This window comes from Tachysurus fulvidraco, chromosome 10 (assembly GCF_022655615.1).
Source record: "Tachysurus fulvidraco isolate hzauxx_2018 chromosome 10, HZAU_PFXX_2.0, whole genome shotgun sequence".
Classification (NCBI taxonomy): Eukaryota; Metazoa; Chordata; class Actinopteri; order Siluriformes; family Bagridae; genus Tachysurus; species Tachysurus fulvidraco.
The window spans coordinates 16,418,499-16,444,967 of record NC_062527.1 but is presented as its reverse complement, the minus strand read 5'-3'; the positions used below and the strand labels follow the sequence as shown (position 1 = coordinate 16,444,967).

Genomic DNA, 26,469 nt, shown 5'->3' with positions numbered 1-26,469 from the left:
TTTCTGTGTCAAAAAGCCTTCGTATGTATAAATCCATATTCATCAAACTGACACACTTTGAGTGTAGAAGAGCAGAAAGCCTCTCAGTTTCAGCTAAAATATAGCGACACTGCAGAATCTCCTGAATATTAATAGTCACGTCTGAAAACGGTATTTTTGCGATGCGTTTATGGAACTAAAGGGGTAATTCACATGCTGAAAAACGTGGAACAGTGTATTACAGACCCCACCTCTGCAATGAGCTGAATGTAAAGAATTAGTGAGAGGGTGGGGGGGTGGGGGGGGTTGGGGAGAGACGCCAGAATAGCTTCAGTGTGTTTTGTAATAGACACAATAAATTATCAAAACTAAGAGATAGACAGCATTCAAATATTATCCTGCCTGGAACTTTTTTTTTTTTTTGTATTGTGATTTTTGATCTTCTATCAAAGTTTGCTGAAAGGTGCATTTCTTTATTTGAAAGAAACAATAACGACAAGTTTGACAAGTTCTGTTCAAGTCTGTGACTGGCTTGAAATGCTGTGCTTTTTCCAAAAGTAACACTGCAATATTATGGAGGCAGTCAAATAAAAAGAAAAGAATTGCATTTAAACTCCGTTCATTTAATAAATCATTGCACATTCACAATAAAGGGATTCTTCATATACCCCGAGGCAAAACCAGATCAGATACACTACAAATAATATTTTGGACAAAAATGATCACGATGAGAAAACAATCTAGCAAATCTGTTCTGCTCTATTGTTTCAGATACATTTTCATTTGGATGTGATGTTCATGTTTTTTTTTCTTTTTTCTTAAATCTCAGCAAATTATGCAGGGCATAATATATAGCACTAATCCATAAGAGGTGAGGCAATACTCTATATCGCAGTTGTAATGCCTAAGCATGCACTGGGGAACAGGGAATGCTGGTCAAAAGCAAACAGAATTCACCAAAAAAAAAGAGAGCTTTGTGTTAACATATCCATATAATCCATATAACTCTGACACCGAATGATTTTGTGCTTTTTGTTCCACGTTCAAGCATAAGTTCTGTCCTGAGCCGACAGGCAGAAGTGTCTGATTCGTGCAGTGCTCTGAGTGTGCTGATAACATGTTGATGTGTGCTCATTTAGTGCATGTCCAACCCATTCCACGGTGTTCTTTAAAAGGCTGGTTCATTTAGACACTGTGAAATTGATTTGCAGCTTGAGTAATTGTGCTTTGTAACAGAACCTGTACGAGTCATTCAAGGTTAACTGCATCTCTTGCTCGAAGATTAGACCGAAAGATCGTGCTCGAGTGGAGTGCAAATCGAAGTGAGATCTTAAGCACTGATAGGTAGATTGTGTTCCTCCTTGTTCCTGCATCCTTCTCTTCCTACTCGTTTTGAATCATTCTCGTTTCACAGGCGGTACTTCCTCAGGAGATCAGACTGCCATGTGTTCTTCCTGTCCGGGAAGCGTTCAGGAATCCGAATGCGTCGGAAGTCCTGGATGCATTTCTGGAGCTCCTGCTCTGGCGTGAGCTTCTCCTTAGTCGGTTTCCTCTTGGAAGGGGTCATGTGGTCACGGGGACCTGTGGTGCGAGTGCGCAAAAGCTCCGTCCTCCTGTGGGTCTCCCCCTGCATCGCCTGGGCCGGTCCTTTCTTCTGGGTCCGCTCCAGGGTCTGGATGTGGTGGTGTTGCTGGGAGACGGGACGGGCAATCACTGTCTCCTGGGGTGAGCTGGCTTCCGATTGGGTTTCGGAGCAGGATGTTGAAAGCTCGTTGAAGGACGTGCCACTCTCACCCTCTCTCTCGCTCTTCTGGCTTTTGCAACAGCATTCGCAGTGAGAGGACGACCAAGCCGACGGCCCACCTGGAAGGCATACAGACAGAAAAGACAGAAAAGCTCTGGAGCAATCAAGGCACATTTGTCTGAAATGCATAATTATCGCATGAAGATCAATTGCAAATCAAAGCCCATCAGGTGCGGATATGGTGTCATCTTTCAGAGGATTCGTTTCTAAATGGATTCATGCAACTCTATAACAAAGGTCAATGTGGTCAGACAAAACAGTGAAAAGTTTTATGACACCATTAGCAGACAGTTACGTTCCAGCTGCCTCTCGGATGCCGATGATGCATTTCATTACTGCTCGTTCCTTGCTTTATGGTACGCTATTCAAAATTCAGCATTTATCCTCCAGTCTCATAGACACAAGTCATCGACATTCAGCCAAACACATTAGCATGCATACAGGGTGGTTAAACCAATCATTTAGCACTGAAAGGTTGGACTATACCTCTGACCTTATCAGTGACATTATACTGTCGGGGGAATAAACATTTTTTAAATCACAGTTTGAATCTCATTAGGATTGATTTTGTTTTGTGTTTAGGGATAAAAGCTGAGGATCGGTCACAAAGGCTTGTCACTGATAACACCTTTTGTGTTAGACAGGTGTATAGCGATGCAGGCAGAGTCGATCGAACAAAGATATGATGAGATATGATCGCTGATATCAGAACGTTAAAAAATCTTCTTTCTTTGTTTGACAATAACTGTGTACTTAATGACAAATCCCATATCGCACTGTCATGCTGAGAAAGAAAATGGAAATTTTGCCTCACTACCTAGTGTGAGTCAGCCTAATGATTTCCATTAAACATTTTTCCCATCAAGATTCTAATGATTCTCAAAAGTCCGACATGTTAAACTTAGATCCAGGATTCAATAAGCATGTAATGTCAGTAGTGTTATTGAATCTTTTAAATATTTGGCAGTGCTTTCCTGTTTCCTAGCAGACGGCATAAAGCTCACGATCATTACACATGATCAGGTTACAGATCCATTAAGGTCATTAAATCATCCTTAGAAATTAACTTATTGTCACATCACCATCACAACAGACTTCTGTAGCACTCTTTGAGCTTCCTAAAGAGCTTGTCTCTACGTGGAAGCCCTCTGTTATGGCCTCCGGTTCTCAGTATAGGGAAAGAAAGTACTATTTTATTTCCTGAAGGTTATTTTAATGCATCCAATATAATATTGTCTACTTATGAACTTTCCACTCAGCAAACACATTAGACTCAAGTCCTTGCTATTTATAGGCTACTTGGCTTTGAAATACCGAGGTTTGGAATAAAGCCATTCAAAGACGCTAATAGCTACAAGACCTCAAAAATGAATAAAATACATTTGATAATAGCCAAGTTTTCAAGTACTGAAGTAATTTCCTCTACTGCAAAAAAAAAATGGAAGAAATGACAGACCTCATGGTTATGGTTCACAGACCCCAGGAGAAGAGAATTCTACTTTTATAGATTTTCACATCGCACTAAAAAACAAATGATTGTTTCTACAACAAATCATAGCTCACTTATTAAAATGCCTGGGATCCCATCGACTCCGGAGCTTCGATGAGTGCTCTTGTGACGGCTAACGTTTCTAGTTTTCCAAAAAAAAAAAGAAACGGGCTATTAATTCTCGTATAGTGTTCCACCTAGAACCACAAAACCATCTGGTGTTTTAGATAGAGCCATTTTTTTTAAAATGGGATTAAGATTTTAGTGTCGCATACTATACGATACAACAGGATTTATTCTCAGACAGAAACAAGGACCTTTCTTTAAACATAACACTTATGAAAGGAATTCAAAGTAAAAGTAAAAAAAAAAATAGAAACAATTAAGAATTCATAAACAAAGAGTAAACTATACTAGATTGCACATGAAGGTATTGCCTTGCATCTATTGATTCAGGCACCCGGAGACTATCCTATGAGCCTCAGGACAGGATGCCAGTCTACTCAAGGGCACAATCGCACACACACGCACACACTATGGACAATTTAGTGATGTCAATCAGTCCATGTCTTTTAGACTTGGGGAGGATACGTCTGGGACACAGGGGGAACATGCAAACTCCACTCGAACGACGTAGGCAGGAATCAAACCCGCAGCCCTGGAGGTGTCATTAGAGGCATATTGCACAGTGTATAAAGTGACATACAGTAGGTGAACTGTTGCGTACAGTGATCCCTCGTTTATCGCAGTTAATGGGGACCGGAACCCCTCACGATAGGTGAAAATCCGCAAAGTTTGACCTTTTCACTGATGGTCATCATCTTCCTCTTCCTCTTGGGCTCACTAGAATGGAATCTTTCGCAGGGGCACGGTGCTTAGGAGGCATTGTAAGGGCTTAACGAAAAGTTAATTTCGAACACAACACGCGAGACACAGTTGACAGCGTGAACGAGAGTGGCGAGATACAACAAGGGAAGAAGCTGGGAGAGGATGCGATGATGGGCAGCCAATCAGTTCAGATCTCATGCCGGGAACCAATCATGTGCCTTGTCTGAGTGCCCATGGTTATGTACAAAGCCTCTGAGAGATTTTCTCTCTTTGTCTGGCATCCTGGGAAACCGTTTTTATTTTTATTTTTCGATGAATATTTTTGAAAAATCAGCGATGCACTGAGGCCATGAAACTTGAACCGCGAAACTTGAACCGCGAAGTGGCGAGGGAATACTGTACATGAATTGTACTGTAGTGCAAATCTTCAAAGTATATGTTGTGATACTATTCCATATGGAAATGACAGAATCCTATTACACATCATTACAAAGTGGTAACCTCTCCTTTAATGGTTTAATTGATTTTGTTTTTAAGTGTTGACCTTGACAGAAGCACAAACCACATTCAATAAACAGTAAAATCTATAGATAGTATGCTTATCTTTAAAGATATAACATATCAAGATGCACAAAGTGTGTGGTTGTGTGTGTGTGTGTGTGTGTGTGTGTGTGTGTGTGTGTGTGTGTGTGTGTGTGTGTGTGTGTGTTCTGCACTTTTTTATTCCACCCCTCATGGGTCCTTACTGCGTTTTAAAGAATACAAAAACCTTATCTCCTGGATAGAAGCTCAATAAACTAAATCTGATACAACTTCCCTTGGGGTTTTTTTTTTTGCTTTGTTTTCAGCTTTTCATGTTTCTGGGTTTGTCTCCCTTTACACCATTGCTGTGTTCTGTTACACAGCACTGTGCCCTCGAAGATTATCTGCTGATTTGGACCACAATTCATCAGCTGTCCTGTCGGAGCTCATAATAACCCAAGTTCAATCAAAAAGCGCTGGAGTGTTGGATGGGGCAGCATTCTCTTGGTAGCAAGTGCAATAATGAGCTGAAGGACAGCCCTGTGATTGCCCTGGGTTGAAAAAAAGAGTAGAGGGAGAGGTGGAATCAGCTTCCTAATAGCTAATCTATAAGAGCAAGTGCAAAGGAAGCTGTGGAGCAATTTCACTTCACAGAAATTAGATCAGCCTCCATTCACGCCTTCACTATATGTGTGTTAAGCCAGCTTCTCTCACGCCCTCTGAGCGGAGTGGAGCGGTCTGCAGGAAAGGGCTCAGGTTGTGCGCATTGTTTCCAAGTCGTTGGTGCGGCCCTTCGGGATTTCCAGTCTAGGACTCGAGCCAAGCCCGGCATATACAGTAAGATCATAAAACATTCATTCTGCAGCAGGGAAATGAGCACTGCATTGAACGACTTGTCAATTCAGGCCCCCGTGCCCAACTGGAATACAGCACAGGCTTCCAAGATTCCTCTTGTGTGGATTTTCAAAGCCATTCCCATACATCTCATACTGATAACAGTCATTCTGCACCATGTGCTGCGAGCTATATATTTTTTGCTGACTGCTGTGCATCACGTTATAGATTCTAATATTGTTTAATTTACAGTTTTATTAAATATGGAGGGTATTATATTCTCAGTTGAAAACTAGCAGATGCTTGTACTTTGGTACAGTAAATCCTAGATCTGGGTAGCCTGAAATTGGCTTGTGACAGCAAATATATATGGATTATCTAAAATAGTTTTATTCAGCAAATATTCCAGGTAGTTTATTGGGTGTGAACTTGGGGAAGTGAATTTATATAATCGATTTGTTATAATTACACAGAAGATTGCTGAAATATCTGTAAGCCCAATCACCCAATCAGTGATTACATTTACTGATTATTATGATCTCTCTCTCTCTTTCTCTTCTCTCTCTCTCTCTTTCTCTCCTTCTCTCTGACTCAGCTGTCCGGATTGTATTACAGACCCATTAGAGCACTGGTTTGTCTCTGGACCTAATTTAGTTTCTGTACGTGAGCATTCAGAGGAATCACTTAAAAGCCTGATGAGATGCATTTGGCAGAGAGATAGGGATCCATCATGACACAGGAGGTAGCTCTTCTCATTTACACCCCACCACTACCTCTGCCTCCTCCTCCACCACCACCACCACCACCACTTTTTCTGCATCTCTCTGCAGGCAACCTGCTCTTTATTCCTCAGACATGTTCAAATGCGAAGATGCAAGAAAACTGTATGCTCTCTTCATAAAGCATGCAAAATCACTACACAGAAGCTTGGTACGTGTCTTTGCTTCAAATATACATCAGTGCTATACTGTAAGTATTGGGTTTAAATTAGGGATGTTAACCAGGATGTTACATGAAAAGCAGAAATAAAAATGCCCAATATTGATATTGCAATATCTATTTTTTTCACCTTAATGGTTTACAGATAAATTATTTGTCACTGGATCAAATTTAATAAATGTTTAATTTTATTTAATAGATTATTTACCAGTTTGTTATTAAAGTTGTAAGAAATGCTTTTAAGCACAGTCAGCATTTAGGTCAACATTCTCCCCGAAAGCAGAGATTCGGAAAAATAAACCATGCTGTATAGGGTCTAATGTGTTAAGTGCAATGCAAAGCTGTTTAACACTTTAACAGTGGCACATTTCCCCATTCTGTAACGATGGCACTGCCTCACTGCTAGTCGCTGCAGTTACTCACCTAGTTCACATTTCCTGAACTGCAAAAAAGGATGAATGCTTTAAACATGGTTCTGAACAGCTTAGTTTCTTATGGATCATATAACGTCTTCTCCATACTGTCTACATTCAGTGGCCATTAACAGGAGAAATGAAATAAAATCGATCAGAAGAGTGCGACCCACACGCTGATTAAAGGGGCTGTTATAACGTCAGATACAGATATAAACTTACTTTATATTCACAAAAGCCACACCACAACACAGCATTTATCTGTTGCATCTCTGTACTTTCATTAATTATCTAACAGTAGTTTCTAGTTTATGAATACAAATATGGTCATGTGAGCATGTGTGATACGTTCATCTGGGATCGTAGTCAACTCATTTTAATGGCCATCTGGACACAAAGTTTTATAAAGGAGGAGAATTTATTAGGGATGTCAGCCAGTGAAACTAAACCTATACTGATAGGGCTGGACGGTTCCTTCAAATGAACATTCTCAGTTGAAGCCATCAAATAATGAACAGATTTGGTAGATAGATAAAGACATAAAGCTACACAGAACAACGAACTATAGACAGGATCTATCTAGATAGATAGATAGATAGATAGATAGATAGATAGATAGATAGATAGATAGATAGATAGATAGATAGATATCATGCTTGCCTACATCACTAAGATGCCACTCTTGGGCCCCTGAGGAAGGCCCTTAACCCTCAATTGCTCAGCTGTGTAAACGAAAAAAATGTAAGGTTGTGATGAATGCAATGGTTTGATTCCCGCCTCTGTTCTGTGTGTGTGTGGAGTTCTCCATGTACTTTGGTGGCTTCAATCCAAACACATGTACTGTAGGCTGGTTGGCATGTCTGAATTGTCCATAATATGTGTGTGATTGTGCCCTGTGATGGGTTGGCACTATCTAGGGTGTCCCCTATCTTGTGTCCCCAGTCCCCAGGAATAGACTCTAGGATTAATGCAACCCTATATAAGATTAGCGGCTCAGAAAACAGATGGGTAAATTTCCATAAATGGCCTGTATGCTCATTATTAAGCTACTGTTAGGCTGAAGATGATAAGAGCAAAGAGTGGGTTGTGTTATATTGTGTTGCCATCTTATAGACCAGGGTCTGAGATCCACATCTTCTCTAAATGTCTGTGTGGGTGAGATCCTTGTTCTCTGGTTTCTTTACACTTCTCAGAACCATAGCATTAGGTGGACTGGCTACTCTAAATTGGCCGTAGGTGTGAATGTGTGTGTTCGATGTTAATGTGTGTGTAGGGTGCCCTGTAATGTACTGTCCTCCCATCTATACATATTCCATACCTCAAAGATTGTGTAGGCTTCAGATCCACTACAGATCCACCATGACCCTGACTAGATGATAAACTAGCGAAGATATTTGCATCTATGACAAACTACAGACAGAACTGACTAATTCTAACATTACTTGAAATAGAGCAGTTAATGTTAAATATTTTGGGGAATGAAGACTATGTTTATTCTAGCCGCATGTGCTACAGTAACGTAAGCTATTGGATGTTGTTGTGGTGTTTTTGTGTCATACGCTAAATCAGATTTGTTCGGCTTATTGGTTTACAGGTTAGATGCAGCAACAACAAAGCCATTCACTCACTCATTCATTCATTCATTCATTCATTCATTCTCTACCGCTTATCTGAACTACCTCGGGTCACGGGGAGCCTGTGCCTATCTCAGGCGTCATCGGGCATCAAGGCAGGATACACCCTGGACAGAGTGCCAACCCATTGCAGGGCACACACTCACACACTACGAACAATTTTCCAGAGATGCCAATCAACCTATCATGCATGTCTTTGGACCGGGGGAGGAAACCGGAATACCCGGAGGAAACCCCCGAGGCACAGGGAGAACATGCAAACTCCACACACACAAGGCGGAGGCGGGAATCGAGCCCCCAACCCTGGAGGTGTGAGGCAAACGTGCTAACCACTAAGCCACCATGCCCCCCCCCCACACACACACAACAAAGTCATTTCTCCAGGTAATATAAATCTTTGAAGAAATGATTTCTAAAATATGAAAAATATTCCTTCTAAATGCGAACTTCTTACAACATCTGGTCAAAACTCCTTTTCAAAATTATCCTTCCTCAGATCCTTCACAGATCTGAGTAGGCAGCTTTCATAAAGAATGCACTTCAATACTCCTGACCTTTTCCGAAATGGCAGCCAGTGACATAGTATAAAAAGGATTTCATTTTTTTTTTCATTGTGATTCTGTTTATTCTCTATTTCTATCTATTTATCTGTAATCACCAAACACCTCTAATCTGATTGCTGGGGCTTTTCTGGTGACTAAAGCCTCTTTGCTCGTGCCTTTTGTGAAATTCAAAATTCATAATCCTTTTACTGGTATTCTGTTACTCCCCAGCTATGAGGGGAATAGCACCTAGATCACATCTAGCTCAACCTAAAAACAGTATTAGAGATGATCAAATATCCACAGCTCTCAGTAGATGTGACTCCAGGCTTTCATTTCTGACAGGTCCACCAATCACGCCAGTCACAACTCTGCAGGCGTTTATGGAGCACAGTGAGTTTCTCGAGCTTAGGCCACACACACACAGAACACACACACACACACACACACACACACACACACAGCCTCTGTCTCCCCCCTGCAGGGAGAACACCCTGCCAATAACAACCATCAATTTCACTCAGATATAAATAGACGTTCTCTTTTTCGCGCTGCAGCTTTGATCCAGTGAACGCTTTTAGAAGAGAGAAAAAACCCAATATATTACCTAAGTGACCAGCATAAACTGCCTTTTCAAAAAACTAAAATGATTACAATTTTTTAAATCTCATTTATTCATCTTTTCTTTTCTTTTACTAATGAGACATGGAACAAAAACTCCTGAAAATGTAAACCAATCAAAGTGTACTGAGACTGTTGTTCTAAAAAGCATTTAATCAATAATTTTATTTCATTATCATGTCTAGTTCAATAAACTATTGACTGAAAATAAACATTTTTACTGTAGGGAAAGTTATAAATCACACGGCAAAGTACAAGGAGGCTCTAGTAGGATGCACGAGTTTCTATTGTAGTTAAACACTATATTTGATTCACATTTATGTCTATTTATCTATTTAGATAACCGATTTATTTATTTATTCTATGTATGTAAAGGATTTTATTAATCATTGTTTTATTTTTTGAACTGGTTTTAAAAAAATATGGTTTCTATTCAGAATATAATATGGCAGCTGAAGCTTTATAAGAAGGCATTTAAACACATTATAGCACCGGGAACTTCTTGACCTCAACCGTTGAGCCATTACCGTTCACTTGTGAGTATGAAGTTATAAGAAAATGAACAAAATAAAAACAGGGTGGTATAAATCCGCCTGACAATAATGGACTTTCGGTTACACCCTAAAGTTGATTGTCTTCCAATATTAAAGGTCAGAACGTACATTTGATCTGTTCATAATTGCGTTTAATGTTGTGGAACATCTGTGGAAAGAGTTCGTTTCTGTTATCGCTTTCATTATAACAGCGACGAACAGCTGTTCCCTCACCATCATCTCTCTTTTCTCAATAATCAAAAAACAGCATTTGGCATGTTGCAGGGGAATTGCAAAGCACACAGCACGCTGCGCTAAGACACGTTTTAAGACATGTTGTTGTTGTTGTTGTTGGTCGGCCGCTCCCTGTCCGAGGTCAGTGGTTCGTCTGATCCGCATATTTGATTTCTTGGCACAGGAATTTATCCCTGATGCCCTTGCTGACACAACCCTTTCATTTTATCCAGGCCTGGGACCGGCACTGAGATTTAACCCCTCGACTGCTGGGTCGTTTCCCTGTCCAGGAAATCTAACCCGAGCCACATCAGTGTGAGCACAGGTTCCTGCCATCGACCGAAACGTCGACACTGGAGACTCCTTCTATAGATGCTAAAAAAACAAAAAAAAACAATGCAGAACACTTCAGATTAATGACTACACATATTTTTTGTCGGTTGTCTCACCAGCTTCCTTCACATAATATGTTTTTAAGCTGTTACTATAGAAATGATATAGTTGCCTTGCAGAGCTACTGTTAGGGTGAGAAACTGCGAGAAATTACTGTGAGAGAATGAAAACGACTCGATACCTTTAGACCGGTCAGATTAAAGGATTCAACATTTAGCGGTGCTGTGGAATAAATATATAAAAAGGTATGAAAACATCAAATAACATGAATATGTTTTAAAATAAATGCTTGGTTAATATTTGATATAACATTTCATCAATGCCTAGCTAAGTGATTGCGCTCGGTTTCATCTACCATTTCTCCCTGTTTGTTTTTAATAATCTTACTGTTCCGTAACCTAAATTTCCATCTGCGCTACACAGGTTCACTCTGAGACGATGCTGAAAGAATACAGACTTCAAACATCAACAAAATAAATTCACAAGAGATTTTCAAGTTTCCACTTGTGCAGAATGAAAGACTTCACAAACCTGAATGCTGAACCTGAAGTCAGATTTCTGATCCTAGGCTTGACACAGATTCCCGAAATCATGAGTGTAGTACTGTAATATAATACACAGAATGTTCATGATACTCTCCCTACTGATTTTTTTTAAATTTAGCTATAATGGATTTAAGAAGCCTAGCCCAGATTCTCGAATGATCCGAGGCGTTTCCTGTATCAAAAGAAGCAAGCGAGGAGTTCCTCGGTCATGTGGTGAAAAAGGAAGCGATGCGATGCGATGCGAGCTGTGCAGGCAGCTAATGGTTTCAGGACATTAAAAGCTGCTTTTTGAAAGCAACTTTGATGAATCTTGGCTGTGTGTACCATTCGAGCACCCTGCCAACAATCTGCAGATCAAATCAGCATACACACACTTCACACACACACACACACACTCACACTAATACTGTATGTAATTTCCTTTACTGTGAGCGTTCTTTACTTCCCGCATGCCGCACTGGTTATCGTTAACCCTTAACTCCTGCCTCATTATCCAGGCATTCATTGTGAATTCATTTTCATATTATTCAGTAACTATTTTGAATTGAATCTCATAGGAAACTGTATGTAATTACAAGTGAGGACTGTAAGCCTGAACCCTCTGACAGAAAGCTTAGAGTTATGATGAACCTGCCTCCGGCTATGCTATTCTTTATCTTCAGGTTCCTGCCCAAATTAGGCCAGGCTGTCCTTGGAGAAGGAGGCAGTGCACCACTGATAACTCGTCCTTACCGGCACAGAAACTCAATATCTAAGAGATACACAGTCCCTGCAGTGAGCTCGAGCGGTGAGCAGGACGAAGCCGTCATGACCCATCATGATCGTCCTCCGGGCTGTTATATTCCCTCAGGATAATGTGGTGATGATTTTTAGAAAGTGATTCAAATTACAGCCCATTGTTCCTTCAATCACATTTCTAATCAAGCGTAATAATATGAAAATTGCAGAAGACCCGATTTAAAACTAAAAGGGTCGACAAATGGGTCCAGACGCTTCAGGCTTAATAAGCACTCGTTGTCCTAGTAGGAAAGCGATTCTCTCAGGCCATTTTCCCTCTGTGATTATTTCATCTTCTTAATGATGATGACAAGTGTGACCATCTCCTGACAGTGAATATGACCAGTGCAGGGACAGATCGGAGAGTCCGGATTGTCTCCTAATAGTCTCGACACCTCACAAAAACCGCTGATGAAGCGTAATAGGACATCGAGCCTGACGAGACAGCCTGCAGAGCCACAGTCATCACCATAATACAGTTCATGAAAACATAGAAAGCTTCACATTCTGCTATCAGTGAACAACATAAGGACAGTTCCTGCATTAGTTCTAAAAGGAGAAGATCTTTTAAAAACTGATACATTTAGGAATCAGTCTGAAAATGTAGGTTGTATGATCACAAGCATCTGAAACACATCCTTGTCTAAGCTGGAGTATTTAACCCTTTTTAGCAGTGGCAATCCAGTCCACCGGCAGAATGGAAATCAGTATTCCAGTATAAACAAATGAATTATTTTAGCGTTACAAGTGTGGTATAAAATAATTCAGGACACTGTTGGCTTTCAGTGTGAGACCTGTGTTTCTACCGTTCCTGGTGAGTGTAAAGATAACGGCTTCAAATTTTAGATACTTAAGAAAAAAACACTTTGACCAGTGATTCCCAAACTTTTTACAGAGACGTACCACTTGAAAACCTACTTTCACACAGGTATGTTGTCGAGAAGGGCAGTAATGTTTTCATATCGCGATCTGCTAAGGCAGGATACTCTGCACGCAAGACTATCCAGAAATCTGGTAGTGATTTTTGTGTAAACTCAATTTTCAAAGCGCCACTCCTAGAGATTTCAATGAGACTCTCTTGCTCATAAATGGGCAGGTGTTCTGTGGGGGTGGCAGAGAATGGATGGCGAATCCAGTTGTTTGCATTGTCCGTCTCTGGAAAATACCATCATAAATATACCGGACATATGCCAGCAGCTGAGGCAAACCAGATACATTAGTCGATTCGTCGATTTGTAAGGCGTAAAAATCGCTGGATTTTATGCGAAGCAATAGTTGTTTTAAAACGTCTTCTGCCATATCAGAGATGCGACGTGAAACTGTGTGTGAATTACATGCGATACGTAAAGACGTGCACTTACGCATGACACTTGAGTGGACACAGATTTTTGTTGACTGCAGATGGGGTAATTTGTTTGGATGTCATGAATTTGACCTTTTATGGCACTACCTGGCTACTTTGCTCTAAGTACACTAGAGGGGGCACGTCTTTATATTTAGTCTGAGAAATACATGTCTCGTTGAATATTAGGTGCGGTATAATTACATTACGCGTACGCGTACGCGTACCCCAGTTTGGGAACCACTGACTTAGACAATAGAAAGCTTGTGTGGAGAAAACAGTTTTTGGGATTTTTCTACGGGAATCTTGCCGCTAGGTGAAAATAAAAACATTAAGTCAATAAGCACTGTGAGTTCCAACCAACATGAGCACAACAAAACAGGCACACATTTCATTGTTTGGCTTCTGGGAAAAAGTGCTCATTGATCAAATTTTCGACCATTTGTGATGACCATTTAAGAAACTAACAGTGAAGACAGAGATGCAGTAATCAGAAATAAATCTACAGTTTTAGAGTCTTACTGAACATTCTTCGTTGCATAATTGGCAGAAATACTTAGTCGATGAGTAAATATTAAGTATAAGAGTAAAACTCTTAGTCAATGAGTAAATATTAAGTATTTTGCTGCACTTAAATCAGCCCTTGCCTTTAAAATCACAATGATAATCCAGATGGTCCTAAAATGTTCCAATGACATTTAAGTTGTTGAAAAGAAGGTAAGAGGAGGGAGGAAGAAAAACACAAACATGGCCTATTTAACCATGCACTCTAGCACCTGCATATGTTGTAATTACCTGAGGCTGACATGTAAATCCAACTTCAATAGGGTTTTTGCTGTTGGAAGTAAACTTGTTGGCTTTAAATGGGTGAAACCAGAAGAGCTGAATAGTGCTGTTGACAGAAGTCACACAATGAACATACATTCCTTTTCTACCACTTATCCGAACGTCTCGGGTCACGGGGAGCCTGTGCCTATCTCAGGCGTCATCGGGCATCAAGGCAGGATACAACCTGGACGGAGTGCCAACCCATCGCAGGGCACACACACACTTTCATTCACTCACACACTACGGACAATTTTCCAGAGATGCCAATCAACCTACCATGCATGTCTTTGGACCGTGGGAGGAAACCAGAGTACCCGGAGGAAACCCCCGAGGCACGGGGAGAACATGCAAACTCCACACACACAAGGCGGAGGCGGGAATCGAACCCCAACCCTGGAGGTGTGAGGCAAACATACTAACAACTAAGCCACCGTGCCCCCCTGAAATATGAAATAAGCAATTTGATTTAATTTTATTTAAAAAAAAAAAAAAAAACATTATACACCATAGCCTGGGTGACATGTTGGCAAATTGGGTAGCACTGCTGACTCACGGCTGAAACACAACAAATCTTTACTCTATACAAAAAGAAAAGCAAGTCTAATTTTAGAGGTCTGAGATAAAGAGTATGATAAAACTTATCATTATTTAGTGTATGTGAGAGAAACTTGCTTTTGTATTTTGAGAGATCTATTACTATAATACTCTACAACTTTTCCTTACTATGTACAATTGGCCCAGCATGAATTTCGAGCCCAACATATCCATCGCCTTTGATTTTTCCTAGACCGCAAGTCTAATCAGTGACTCCAAATAGACATTTTCTTAACATGCAAACTGCAGAGAATTTGATTGACATACTGCGTCTGAGGAGTAAACAATTAAAAACAAATGCACTGCATGGATCACAACAAATCCACACACAAAGTAGCAGATTTATCTGTGAATGTAAGACAGCTGCTATGGTCTTGGCTCAGCGGTTTTGGTTCTTATTGAGTTTTTATTCAAATTACAAGTTTGCACACTTTCACTGTAATTGATTTTTTATGTGCACAGGCCCATAAATACAACCTTGATTGAAAACTGATGTTAAAAGCTTAATGGGACAGGTCTGCCATTTAGTATTAAACAAAACTTCTGTCTTCATACGATGCTGTCTCTGTCGAAAGGCGTATTATTCATTCATCTTCAACAGCCCATTCTTGAAACACTGGCCCCAAGACAGGAATATACCGGAATATGGTACAGGAAGACAGGAAGACAGGAATATGTGTGTGAGCCAGGCTCACACACATACTGTAACCACATGCACACACACCTTGATTCAACAGAATTGATTGAACCACGAGTCCACCCACCAGCATGGTTTCGGGGTGGGAGTAAACCGGAGTATCTGGAGGAAACCCACACAGACATAAGAACACATGAAAAATTTCACATGAATAGTCATGTGAAGCAAGGACACTGAAGCTACGCTAACGTCGTATGCTGCATCATTGGTGGTGTAGCACAGTCGTATTACTTTCACTTTAATGGCACTGAATTTACTTGACTACTAAGTATGTGACCATCAATCTGAACCTGTCAATCAAACTGACTGACACAATAAGCATTGGGTTGTTTGCGTTTCATTGTTGTGTCAGTCAGTTGGTTTGTTCTTTATCAGCAATCATTTGAAGACTTTGACAGGAAGGAATTAGTATCGGGTCTGAGCTGACCCATTAGTTCCTCAGGAGCTCTCGGTTGCATTATTATAAACTGTTGTAGAAAGGACATTATTTACATTTGCATTATTTCCTGTCCAGTGTCAAACAAAAGAGGATGAGTTTCACTTCAGAGACTGGTTTCTTCCTCATATATATATATATATATATATATATATATATATATATATATATATATATATATATATATATATATATATATATAAAAGGGATAGATGTTAGAGAAAAATATTAATTTTATTTTAAACTTTTGTTCTGTTTCTATACTTCTGTAAAGCTGCTTGGAGACAATGTGATTTGTTAAAAGCGCTGAATTGAATTGAATTGAATTGAATTGAATTGGGATTGTAGCCAAGCCACAGCTCTTGTATATGTGACAATAATAGCAGCTTCTTCTTCATGAAACAACCTGGGTTAACAAAGCAGCTTTCTTTAAAAAGTTTCTAATGTTTTATGAGACATGATTGCAATATGTTTGAGTGTCTTTTTGTAGTACACAGGATGTGAAGTAAAACTGTGTAAAATACAACTTAGCAGTGCACATTTGGCAGATTTTTAGGCTCCAAGTGACAGATCGAGTGACTTTTTAAGCAGTCGTTGGCAGACTGTCCTGCACTCAATATGACTCTCTGGGTCACTTCCCAATGCTGCATATACAAGGTCAGCGATAAAGCCTGACTGAGATGTACTGTGTGACCTGATATTCCACACCTGATTTATCTTTTATCACCATTGTTCCCAATAACCAATCACTAATCACTAGTGCGTCCAGTGACCAATCACTGATCGTTACTGGTCCCAAAGACAAGTCACTGATCATCACTGTTCCCAGCAACTAATCACTGATCACTATTGTTCCCAAAGGCCACCCAATGATCATTCTTGTTCCCAAAGACCAATCATTTATCACCATTTGTTCCAATGGCCATTAATTACCATCATATCTGAAGCCCAATCACCGTTCACCATTGATTGTTCCAATTAGTACCACTGTTTGTCTTTGTTTTAAACTCCCTTCTTGGCTATTTTTACAAGTAAAATGAGTTATTCCTACTTTAACTGTTTGCACGTGTCTTTCATTCATTCATTCATTCATTCATTCATTCATTCATTCATTCATTCATTCATTTTCTACCGCTTGTCCGAACTTCTCGGGTCACGGGGAGCCTGTGCCTATCTCAGGCATCATCAGGCATCGAGGCAGGATACACCCTGGACGGAGTGCCAACCCACGCAATCACACACTACGGACAATTTTCCAGAGATGCCAATCAACCTACCATGCATGTCTTTGGACCGGGGGAGGAAACCGGAGTACCCGGAGGAAACCCCCGAGGCACGGGGAGAACATGCAAACTCCACACACAAGGCGGAGGCGAGAATCGAACCCCCAACCCTGGAGGTGTGAGGCAAACATACTAACCACTAAGCCACCGTGCCCCCTGCATGTGTCTTAATTTCCTAAAAACTGACTATCACTGCTTTATAATGCATAATAAAAAATTAATGCATTTTATAAATATGTAATATGTGTCTTGATAAAACCTTTCTTCTTCAACATTATTTTAAATGGAAGTGATCTTGATGATTTTATAAACATGCACGTTAGTCTGGTGACTTTTCCTACAACGTTCCCCTTAAAAGAATTGGCAAAAGAGATAAATGTTAACAAAACTGCATTCGTCTGTGTTGTGCCACATTAGATCTCTAACACCCAGTGTGAGGAGCTGCCAAGTGAATCTCCTAGTGTGAAGCCAATTAAAACCATTATGGTTCTGACTCTAAGCCTAGTCACAAGACTTACATCAGTGCCAACACACTGTCATACTGTATGTCAGAGCAGCAGCAGGGTCCTGAAGCTCAGATAATATTAACAAGCTGAAGAAGGTTATGTGATTTATCTGCTTTTCTGCTATGTTGTTATCCAGGTTAACCAGCAATGGCCCAAGCCTCATGCTATTTACTTCACACCATCCACCTCCAGTCCTGCCTCAGTCCCTGTTACACTGATAGGATTGATTTTCTTCAGCCAGCCAGCTGTCGTTGCCTTGTTTGCCATTGCACAGACTCCATTATGGCTGCAAATCACTGCATTCGGGGCTATAATGAAAACTGTGATTCCACACTAAAGCTTGGAGTAGAAATAGCCAGTGCAATCTTTCTTTCTTTCTTTCTTTCTTTCTTTCTTTCTTTCTTTCTTTCTTTCTTTCTTTCTTTCTACCTTCTCCACCCCTGTCTCTGTCTCTCTCCCTAAGTCTTGGCATGCATTGTATTCTGACAAGCCTGGCTGCACTTTTTTTTTTTTTTTGCTAAAAGCGAAAATGGATTCAGCGATGTGGTCCTAATTTGCTGTTCCCTAACTACTTTCCTCACTGCACTAGTGTGGAAACAGTGTGACAGTGACTGCTTTGACATTTCTGTCACATCAGAAGAACACTGGGCAAGGATGCTGGGTTTGTACAGATAAATCGTCTGGCTCTTCACACTTTCTGGATATTTTCTTGCTTGTCTTTACAAAGTAAATGCAAGCTATGTACATACATTACAGGTTGTGTGACCTATATCTTGCATTTTCCTTACACAGTAACAGACAACAGCATATGAAATCCATGCTTACATTTGTTTATATACATGTTTAAATGTATATTGTCATTTTGGCAAACTGAGCATGTTTTCTGTAGATACAAACTGGATTATAGTGAATTTTACACATCGCTGTTAGCTATAGTAAATGTGTTCAGTAAATAGTGTCCTGGCTAAGCTACATGGTGCTGGATAGCTTGATATTTTGTACACTGTTAGCATTTAAAGCATTTTAAGAGCAAGATGGCCTGTATTTCATAGACCTTCTAAATGCAGTGGTAAATGGTTTCTACCATTTTATTTCATTCTAGCAGAAAGTCTTTAGTTAAGCTGTTGTTTTGTTTAAATGGTTTCTAGCATTTTATGTAATGCTAGCAGAAAGTCTTTAATTAAGCTATTGTTTTGTTTACCTTGCTGATGCTACAGAGAAATGCTGCTGTCAGCTAGTTAGCTAATGTTTAATGCTTTTTTCTCAGTTGCTCGAATGATATTAAGGCTTTTTAAAGTAAAAAAAAATTAACTTGTCAACTTGGTACAAACTGATTCTGATGATATGGTTTGTTGATTAAAATTTAGGCCAAAAATGTATTGCATTTGAAAATAAATTCTCTTTTCTTGTACCTCTCAATCATGTGAGAAAATAAGGTCATTATTTAGTGCGTTTCTGATTTGGGGTGTATTACCTTTTTAACTGTTATATCTTTCCCACACTTTGCAAAACATTTTCCCCATACTTAGACAATTTACTGACACTAATATCTGTATAATTACTACTACAACAAAAACGGTTCTGGATATGGTAGATACACTGCACCTAAACATTCACTTTGTTTGCCTATGTTTCCGAAGATTGATTAGATTTATTTCAGATTAATTGCTTATTTCTTAAAAACCATAAAACCATGACTCGAATAATCCTGGGTGAGACATTTAAAAGTTGTTGTGCTTGCTAACAAATGTGAATACTATGAGCGATATAATGTCTAATAAAATGTTTATAAAAATTATTAATGGTCCCACATCCGTTCAGTGGTTTGCAAAAAGCTTTGCCTGATCAATGTAATCTATGGTTCTGCTTTATGACCCAAAATGTGTAATCGATTATCATTTTGAATCCTCTAGTGCATTAAAGTGAAAGTAATATCCATAATCATCTGATAGCATTTTAATTAGAGATCATTCAAGCAGACCCACAAGATAATTAGCTATAAGGCTCCAGTCTTTAATGAGTAAAGAAATCAGGTTAAGCTCATTTATCAAACAATAAGTAATGCCAACTGATATTAAACACCTCCTAGGCATAATTGGCTTTAAATAAGGAATACATTCAGGCCTCAATTTACATTGGCCTATAAAGGATATAAAAATAGATCAAACATTTGCACAGATTCTCTTATATCAAATATTTAATCAGAGGAAATGGACAGAAAATATATTCTAATTTACACACACCGTGGAGGACGGAGAAAGAAGAAACACCTGCTGAGCTCCAAAATTGCCTGAAGTTTCATTCAAGGACTCAGATAAAAGGCAAGGGCATAAATACCTGTAGACTTTCAAACCTACTGTATGTTAATATTTCTTGATAGCCTGACTCATTGAACCCCGAATGCAAAGGCGTTGGGATGCTTCAGCTCCAAATTGATTGACTTTTTTTGATTAACCCATGCCAAACGCACCTCATTTGATACTCGTTACCTTTTTTATGAATGATCATGAAGCATATATATTAATTAGTACCCGATTTATTAATGAACCCATTGTCTCTTGTGCACTCTGACTCTATTTTGCTTATATTATATTTGTACAAAGTATAAATTGTCTCTGTTAATTAATTCTTCATCAAAACCTTAACTCAGTGGTTGGTCAAATGCATATAAATAAAAGAAGAAAATGTCAAGCACGACCTGCGGCATATCTCCACAGAGAGAGAGTGAGAGCTTTGAGAGAATTATTCAGCCACCACTGACTCCCTCCTCATGTCAACACAATTAAGACATTATCAATCAGTTTGTCCCTTTTAGTTTATGTTGTGGTAAGACGGCAGCTGTTTAAGCCAAAATGAGTCTGAAGTCATTGAAGTCAGCTTAACACGACTACTGCATTTCAGCGATGGGCTTAAGTGTAGCGCCAACAAACTCTGCTGACTGACACACCTGAGATGTGGAATGGCATTAATAAGAAGAACCAGAGATTGCTTAACAATGCTGTAAGATTGAACGTTACCTACAGAGTGCAAGTCCAAGCTAGTCATCACTCTAAGTCACTAGAAAGACAAATTCAATATTTTTCACAATCTTTTATAAAACATAGTGACTTTTATCTGCCTTTATAGATAATCTATTTTTTAAACCAGAACAGATTTGATATATTTTCCCATCCAGTGACGTGCTTTACAAGTGTGTGAAATTAACTCTTTTTTTTTCACGAACACGGGACAAAAATGTCCAAAATCCTGTGACATTTCACCTAACAAGAGTTGAATGTCATTTCTGGAACAATATTAGATATCACACTCTGGGATCTGAAATGGATACCATCTTCTGATATATAACTATGTCAACATGTATGTGTGGACAGGAAGCAAATAATATCGAGGCTTAATATCATATTGTAAACTCCCTCCCTCTCCCCCTCACTCAGCTATTTTCAAGCCAAACCTTAGAGCCTGTTTGTTCCAGAACAATTCAGAAATAAGCTGCATTGTGAAAACCACAACATGTTGTCTTTAAGAGAGCTTTTATGTTTTGTTCAGGTACATGGTAAATCTTGCACAATTTGACAGCATAAAAAATGTCTGGCCAGGACTGATCCACCATTACAGGCTAGTAGGATCAGTGCATGAGGATGAAATATGTTCAGTTTATATTAAAATGACACAGTCTTCTATTGTAGTTGCACATATTATTATTAAAATTATGCCTGGTTAAAAAAATATGTATAGACACTTTTGACATTGTATATACTTTATATTTAGACTCTGAATGGAAACTGTATAGACTGTATTTATATATACACTATAGACTCAATTTAGATGCTCTCTTTCTCTGAACTCTCTGCATAGACTCTCTGTATAGAGACGCTATAGAGTCTTTACAGATTTTCTCCATAAACACCCTTTATAGACACTGGATAGACTCTATAGAAGCTGTATAGACACTGTATAAATAAGCTTTATATAAGCTTTATAGGTCGTATAAAAACCCTCTATGGAAATTATATAGACTCTTTATAGAAACCATATAAACTCTGTAAAAACACTTTGTATACACTTTATAGGCTCTCTGTGTAGTCCCCCACCCTCTGAACTCTCTGTATATTATATAGCCTGTTTATATCAGTACTCTCTATAGACTCTATAGATTCATTGTATAGACTCTATAGACTCTCTTTATGTACTCTCTATAAAGACTACACTATAGATTATGTGCATAGACTCTCTGTAGTCTCTATAGATTCTCTGCATGGACTCTGTATAGACTCTATACAGTCTGTGTATGAACTCTATATAGACTCTAGATTCTCTGCATGGACATTGTATAAACTCTATAGACTGTCTGCATGGACTCTTCATAGACTCTATACAGTGTATGAATTCTGTATAAACTCTATAGACTCTCTGTATGGACTCTGTATTAACTCTATTGACTGTATGGACTCTGTATAGACTCTATAGATTATGTGTGTGGACTCTATAGACTCTATAGACTATCTGCATGGACTTTCTATAGAATCTATACAGTCTGTGTATGGACTTTGTATAGACTCTATAGATTCTCTGTATGGACTCTGTTTAGACTCTATAGACTCTCTGTATGAGTTTTTTACAGATTCTGTAGACTCTTCGTACAGACACTATAAACCTTCTCTTTAGGCCTATTTTTCCATTAAGCCACAACTAGACTTTGAAGCCATACCTGAAACAAATCCCACATATAAGTTGCTTTTAAACTTTGAGACAACAGCAGTTAGTTGTCAGGAAATCCTGGCATGAATTTACCTTTCCCTATAAAGGAAGGCTTTCTGCTGGATTTAGCAGGATATTTGCTGTTCTAATTAGCTGCTGTCTGAAAGTCTTTGTCTGTCTGGGTTTCACTTTTTATATTTTTTATATGAACCCAAAACTTTGTTTACTGTGATAATTATACTGGGTACATAGTGCAAGTCATTAACCAACCATATGTCTTATGTGCTCCAAACACCCTACCGGTCCTCTGATTGCTTGGTCCTGCAATCCAACTTTTTCCATCGTAATTATCAAGGGGACTCATTCACAATTACTTGCAAAACGCTTTTTAATTGGCCATATGCCGCAATGTCGCTCAGCTAAAACAGAGACAAGCCAGATTAGCTACTAATGAAGGCAGGTGACGGTGCATAACAACTGTGTGTGTGTCCATGAACTACTGATACATCTAATGCCTCATTTAGAGAAAATTCAACCTGGGAAAACAAACAACAACAAAAAAGGTAGTTTAAACTAAAATGAGGTACTGAAATATTAATATAGATGTCTATTTATCTATCCAGTATGAAAATAGTATCAGCATCATCTTTGTCTGATTATTGTGCTTCATGTTCTCTTAGATTTTGGAAAAATCCTGAATTTCCAGAATAGCAAACACCATAAAGCAATATATTAAAATAAATTTTATTAACTTCATAAAAAAACATATTCTGCTTTGTAATAAATAATAAATGAATAAATAAATTACTTTGAACACTTCAAAAGTTACTGTTCTTTTATCACAGACATTGAAGGCCTAGGGCAGGGCAAACTCCTCATAAAGATGTGCTGATTAAAACAGTGTGCCCTCCAGTGGTCTGAACTGGCAGCACCTTCAAAACCCTCAGCACCAATCAGGGCTGTTTCTAGCTCAAGTGTTTTGCTTCTCTACATCAGTGGTTCCCAATCCCAGCCCTGGAGACCGCAAGCTCTGCACGTTTATGGATTTCCCTGGTTCACACACCTGCCTCCTTTGCTGAAAGGCTTGATAATTAGATGTGGAGTTGAATCAGATGTGGCCATATGCAAAATTACAAAATACAAATTTAGGCAGAGAAATTGACCCAGTTCTTTGCAAAGCTTTGCACTTGCACATCCAATGGTCTAACAAACCTGGTTCAGTCATTAAGGGCCTGTTAAATCGATCACAGATTGAATCAGATGTGTTGATGTGGCGGAAATAGAAAAGCATGTGAATAGCATCCGGTTTCCAGGACTGGGATTTGGGAAAATGCTCTGGTGTGAATCATATGAGCTCAGTCTCAGTGGTGGCAGTTTCTGTTTCTGGTCTAAAGTGGAATATTTCTGAATTACACTTAGATTATACAGTGGCATTTGGGTAGTAAATCAACCTGGGTTCATGTGTCAAAGTCAGTTCAAACAAATTTAAGGAAGCAAGTTAAGAATGTTAAGGTTAGTGTTAGGACAGCATTACCAAACTCAATGGCATTTCCAATACATGAAAAGACACTTTCCCCAGTCTTGTATGGGACAAATAAACTTGGCCCAAAGTGAAAACTTTCAAAATGTTGCATGATTGGATATAACATGTCAAATTTGTCTGAATTTGCCCAGTATCATATTATTAAGGATATTAATCTTAAAGCATATCATTCACTTACTACATCAAATGTGTTTATGAGAGTAAGCATTGCGAGCCTGGAGCGACTGATGGGTCCTGGGGGTTTCACCAATAATAACAAGCTTTTTTTATGGTTCAGTTTGAATTATGGCTCAATAATATTTGCCTCTGGACATTTCTGGTCAATATGTGCTTATGGGTTAGTGTTCATGGCTCTTCTTATGACTTAACCCATATAAAATCCAAACAAATATGATGTCGCTTGATTGTAAATGGTAAAGCAAGCGCTATAAGAGAGAACAACACTGTCACAATAAAGACCATCTTAGCTTTATGGTACTGTTGGGAAATTTAACCTAGGTTTAGAAGATGGGCTTGTATTTGGTGGATGTGTAGGTTTTAAAATGGATTGGGAGTATTGCAATCCAAATCTGTCAACTCTGGCTGGATGATGATGATGATGATGATGATGATGATAATAATAATATATGAAAGATATTTTTTAAAATTATAATAATTAATTAATTGTTAATTAAGAATCCCACTGCCTAGAGACTTACGGAAGAAGACGTATTCTGTGCACTTGCACCACTGCCTGTGGTCGATGTGCGTGGTGTGCAGAGGAGAGGTGAGTGCCGAGCTGCACGCCACCAGCCTGAAGCCGCTCTCCGCCAGCAGGTCAAACGCCCTTTCCGCGTGCCCGAACGTGAGGACGAACCGGGACGTGTAGCGCTCAGGAGGCCGCTCAGGATCCCTGCTCTCCCTTAATGCCTCTCCGAACACTTCTTTAGCCAGGGCGACCCTTCCGCAGACGAAAAGTTTGGGCAATCTGGTACCTTTCCCGTCTGAAGCGCAGGCGTCGCGTGTCGATGCGACTGTTATGAACCCGTAGCGCCTGTGGGATGACGGGTACGGTCTCTGATCACTACCTTGTGATATATCATCTACATCACTGTGAGGGTATTCATCGTGGTTTGGTCGCTTCAGGTCATCAGGGCTAAGGATCTTGACCAGCTCTGGAAGTTGGAAGTATTCAGCTTCGCGCTTGAGCCGCCCTCTTTCTGGGAAGTGATCAGGAAGGACGACGTACTTGTCACGCAAGTAGTCTAGCACGTATCGAAACAAAAATCCATCCCTATCGATGAAGCAACGTCCTCTTGTGTCTCGGGCCATGTCACCTGATGTCTCCTTTTTGGACGAAAACATTTTGGCCAGTAAAGAACTGGGCATGCTGGTCAGGGTGGCGCGCCGGGTGTAGTACACCTGCCCACCCACGTTCAGCTCGATCACATCGGAAGTTTGGGTCGAGCCGCTGTCTTTGGGAGCCTGATAAATCCTACAGTTTTCAGTCAGTGCCATTTTGATAAGGTGTGACACGGATCACAAAGTCACAAAGTTTTCTTTAGTACACGTTTCTGAAAGCAGAAGCGCAAACCGGCCCAGTGCGAACGAGACATGCCAAGCTTGGGTAACTATTAAATCCCTGCACAATATCAAACACACACACACACACTCACTCAGAGCAGGGTATTTACCTTTATCTCCTTCAGTTTCTCAAAAAAGTGATTTAAAGTCCTGCGGCGAATTTATGCCATTGAACCTCCAAGTTGTTCCCAAAATGCGCCTTTCAGTCTCCAGATCTGCTGTGGGATGTGGATACGGCCATGTGTGCTATCAGTTCCGTTTGCAATGGGTCCGTGTGTGTGTGTGTGTGTGTGTGTGTGTGTGTGTGTGTGTGTGTGTGTGTGTGTGTGTGTGTGTGTGTGTGTGTGTGTGTGTGGTGTGTGTGTGTTGGAGTCTGTTAGAAGTTGAGCTCAGTCGACTGTACGTGATCAGTGCGCTCGCCCCGGGGACTGGATGGATGATGATGTTGCTACAGCAGTGCAGGAAGGGAGACCGTTCTCAAGGAGTGAAGACTTACATCATCTTAAAGGAGAATGACAGCGCATGCAAACAGCGCATGCGCACCAATAGCTCATATATCTATATATATGTATGAAAACATTCTTCTTGTGTCCATGTTGGCTTCCTCCATGTTCTGTGGTTTCCTTCAGACACCCCCCCCCCCCACCCTCCCAGAAAGTATCCTGGCAGGTGGAAATCAGTCAATTTCCCCAAGGTATGAATCCGTTTTTGTGGCTTGTTCTGCGATGAACTGGTGTCCCATCTTTTTTGCATTCACTGTTCATGGGAAAGGCTTTCGATCCACCCTGAAGAGGAATGAATGACTATCATTAAAACCATCTCTAACTGCATTATTCCTCATTGTGATCGTTTCAGAGTTTGATCAAATGTAATCCTTTATGACTACCACATT

The 26,469-nt window shown here is 39.7% G+C and overlaps 1 protein-coding gene across 1 annotated transcript; it reads right to left on the bottom strand.

Moving 5' to 3' along the window:
• Positions 1-958: 958 nt before the first annotated feature.
• kctd16a (potassium channel tetramerization domain containing 16a) lies at positions 959-26,077 on the bottom strand. The gene is made up of 2 exons (XM_027165110.2): positions 24,713-26,077; positions 959-1,842 (listed from the first exon to the last, which is right to left on the bottom strand). Exons 1-2 carry the CDS (start codon positions 25,509-25,511, stop codon positions 1,388-1,390), a joined length of 1,254 nt encoding a protein of 417 aa, XP_027020911.2. The 5' UTR covers positions 25,512-26,077; the 3' UTR covers positions 959-1,387.
• Between the last annotated feature and the right edge of the window lie 392 nt (positions 26,078-26,469).